Raw genomic sequence first — 3091 nt, 5'->3', positions numbered from 1 at the left:
GTCTCTCGGCCTGGCCTGCGCCCTCTCGCAATCCGGGACCCCTTGGGGGATGTCTGAGAGCCAGTTTCGGCCCGATCCCGCAGGCCAGGCCGAGGGACCCCACTGGTGCACGAATTTCGTGCACCGGACCTCTAGTAAAAATATTTTATTAAAAACAAAGAGAAAGGATGTTCATATTAAGGATTCCGGAGGTACTGAACACAGGATCCTACTGTTGTTCCCTTGGGGACGGAAGACAATCCGTGGTGACATCCAACATAGACGTCGTAGCATCTGTCCAAGGCATCGTTGCGAGGCTCCTTTGGCCAAGACCGTGGTCAAGGGTCAACCAGAAGTTTCTTTCTGCTCCTTTTTGCAGACGCGGTGAGAAGAAGGCGAGAAGATGTGGGAGAGCTGGGACCAGCAGGCGGCTTCCAGCTGGGTTGTTCACGGTCTACGTTATTTATTTTTTTTTTTGCGAGGCACTCAGGTTGGTCGACCATCGATAACGACAAATACAGGCACGTGGTTGAACCGTAGAGACAGGCACGTAGTTGAACCGTGAAGACAGGCACGTAGTTGAACAGCGTTGCCCTTTGGGAAGACACGAGAGGAGACGTCCATTCAACAGAACATGGCGGACGGAACCCCCGCGTCACTGCAGGAACCGGTCCAGCTTCTCCTGGATGCGGGCGAAGGCGTCCGTCCCCATGTAGTCGATGTGGCCCTCTTCCCACTTCCTCCGCTGCTCCTCGGGGCTCAGCGCCCTGACCTTCTCTCTGATGGAGATCTCGGAAATGGACATGGCCAGGTCCACCTGGGGGAGACAAGCCGACAGGAGATGTTTCTTGTTTTGTTATGTTTTTACGAGAGGCCCGGTGCACGAATTCGTGCATGGGTTGGGGGTCCCTCAGTTTGGCCGGCGATCAGGGCTGATAGGGACCAGCCGGCCAGGGGGAGGGACCGCGGGACGTTGGCTGTGGGAGTGCACTGACCACCAGAGGGCAGCTCTGGTGTTGAGCGTCTGCCCCCCGGTGGTCAGTGCATGTCATAGCGACTGGTTGACTGGTCAACTAGTCAATAATCGCTTAGGCTTTTATACATATAGATTGGTTTCAGAGAGAGGAAATTAGAGGGAAAGAGAGATAGAAACATCAGTGATGAGAGAGAATCATGGATCGGCTGCCTCCTGCACGCCCCCTACTGGGGATGGAGCCTGCAACCCGGGCATGTGCCCTTGACCGGGAATCGAACCATGACCTCCTGGTTTATAGGTTGACACTCTACCACTGAGCCACGCCAGCAGGGCTAAATATCTATTATTTTAAAAAAATATATTTTTTTAAGGCCGGGAGGGGTTGGGGCGAAGGGGAGGGGGGTAAGAGATCAACCAAAGGACTTGTATGCATGCATATAAGCATAACCAATGGACACAAGATACCTGGGGGTAGGGGAGGCCGGGGGCATATTTTTTTTTCTTGATTTCAGAGAGGAAGGGAGAAGGAGAGAGCGAGATAGAAACATCCACGATGAGAGAGAATCATGGATCGGCTGCCTCCTGCACGCCCCCTACTGGGGATGTGCCCGCAACCAAGGTACATACCCTTGACCAGAATCGAACCCGGGACCCTTCAGTCCGCAGGCCGACGCTCTATCCACTGAGCCAAACCGGTTAGGGCATATTTTTTTTTCTTGATTTCAGAGAGGAAGGGAGAAGGAGAGAGCGAGATAGAAACATCCACGATGAGAGAGAATCATGGATCGGCTGCCTCCTGCACGCCCCCTACTGGGGATGTGCCCGCAACCAAGGTACATACCCTTGACCAGAATCGAACCCGGGACCCTTCAGTCCGCAGGCCGACGCTCTATCCACTGAGCCAAACCGGTTAGGGCATATTTTTTTTTCTTGATTTCAGAGAGGAAGGGGGAAGGAGAGAGCGAGATAGAAACATCCACGATGAGAGAGAATCATGGATCGGCTGCCTCCTGCACGCCCCCTACTGGGGATCTAGCCCACAACCCAGGCAGGTGTCCTGACCAGGAATCAAACCTGTGACCTCCTGGCTCCTAGGTCAACGCTCAACCACTGAGACACGCCACTGGCTAAATATTTACACTTTATAAGCCACCCTGACTCTGGCATTTTTGCTATAGCAGGTCAAGTAGACCCAGACACATGTTCAAGGCAAACTTTCATCCTAAGCTCATGCCCAGCTACAAGCTATATTGCCTTTTCCTTAAAGACCAATTCATGTTATTAGATCTTCGTTAGGAAAAAATATAAATTATCAATCGCTTTCATTAAATGCATCCATGGGCCCGGCCAGTGTGGCTCAGTGGTTGTACATCGACCTAGGGACCAGGAGGTCCCGGGTTCGATTCCCGGTCAAGGGCACATGCCCGGGTTGTGGGCTCGATCCCCAACCAGGGGGCGTGCAGGGGCGTGCAGGTGGCAGCCGGTCCATGATTCTCTCTCTTCATTGATGCTTCTCTCTCTCTCTCTCCCTCTCCCTTCCTCTCTGAAATCAATAAAAATATATTTTTTAAAAAAGGTTCACCCCCCAATTCTCCAGCCTTTAGACAACGAATGATATCAGACAACAGATGGCTGGGTTTCGATGCTCCTCCAGTTGAATTAATTTTGCAAAACAGCTTTGAGAGAGAGAAAGGGTGTGATTATGACGGACAGGAGAGAGAGAACAGACCAAGCACCCAGGCTGGAGAGAAGACGGACAGATCGCAGACACCACGAGAGGCAGGTAGAATCTATTTCAACCAAGTGAGTTCACGGCTGGTGGGTGCAGGCGGGGCGCCCCAGGAGAGGCAGGGAGCCAAGGACGGGGGTACCACCTGCAGCGCATCCTCAGGCCTGGGGTCCCTGGTGACATTCACAGGGGGCTCCTGGTTTCGTTCCTCGGATTCCTCCGTCCGGCCACTTCCTGTCTCGTCCGCGGGCTGCTAGAAAGACAACCACCCATTGTTAGTCTGGCTTGGAATTCTGAGAATTGTAGTCACTTTTAAAAATATATTTTTATTTAAAAAAAAATATATATATATTTTTATTGATTTCAGAGAGGAAGGGAGAGACAGAGAGAATCATCAATGATGAGAG

The 3091-nt window shown here is 52.1% G+C and overlaps 1 protein-coding gene across 1 annotated transcript in view; it reads right to left on the bottom strand.

Moving 5' to 3' along the window:
- Positions 1-121: 121 nt before the first annotated feature.
- Positions 122-3091, bottom strand: part of GYG2 (glycogenin 2) — a 17698-nt gene continuing 14728 nt past the window's right edge. The window contains exons 7-8 of the mRNA XM_014538414.1: positions 2830-2934; positions 122-796 (exon numbers count right to left, since the gene is read on the bottom strand). Of these exons, the coding sequence (XP_014393900.1) occupies positions 635-796; positions 2830-2934 (267 nt within the window). The 3' untranslated portion in view covers positions 122-634. The remainder of the gene's footprint in view (positions 797-2829; positions 2935-3091) is intronic.

The sequence above is a fragment of the Myotis brandtii genome, unplaced genomic scaffold, assembly GCF_000412655.1.
Source record: "Myotis brandtii unplaced genomic scaffold, ASM41265v1 scaffold1904, whole genome shotgun sequence".
Lineage (NCBI taxonomy): Eukaryota > Metazoa > Chordata > Mammalia > Chiroptera > Vespertilionidae > Myotis > Myotis brandtii.
The sequence above is the reverse complement of the archived record's forward strand: the minus strand, read 5'-3'. Positions and strand labels throughout refer to the sequence as shown.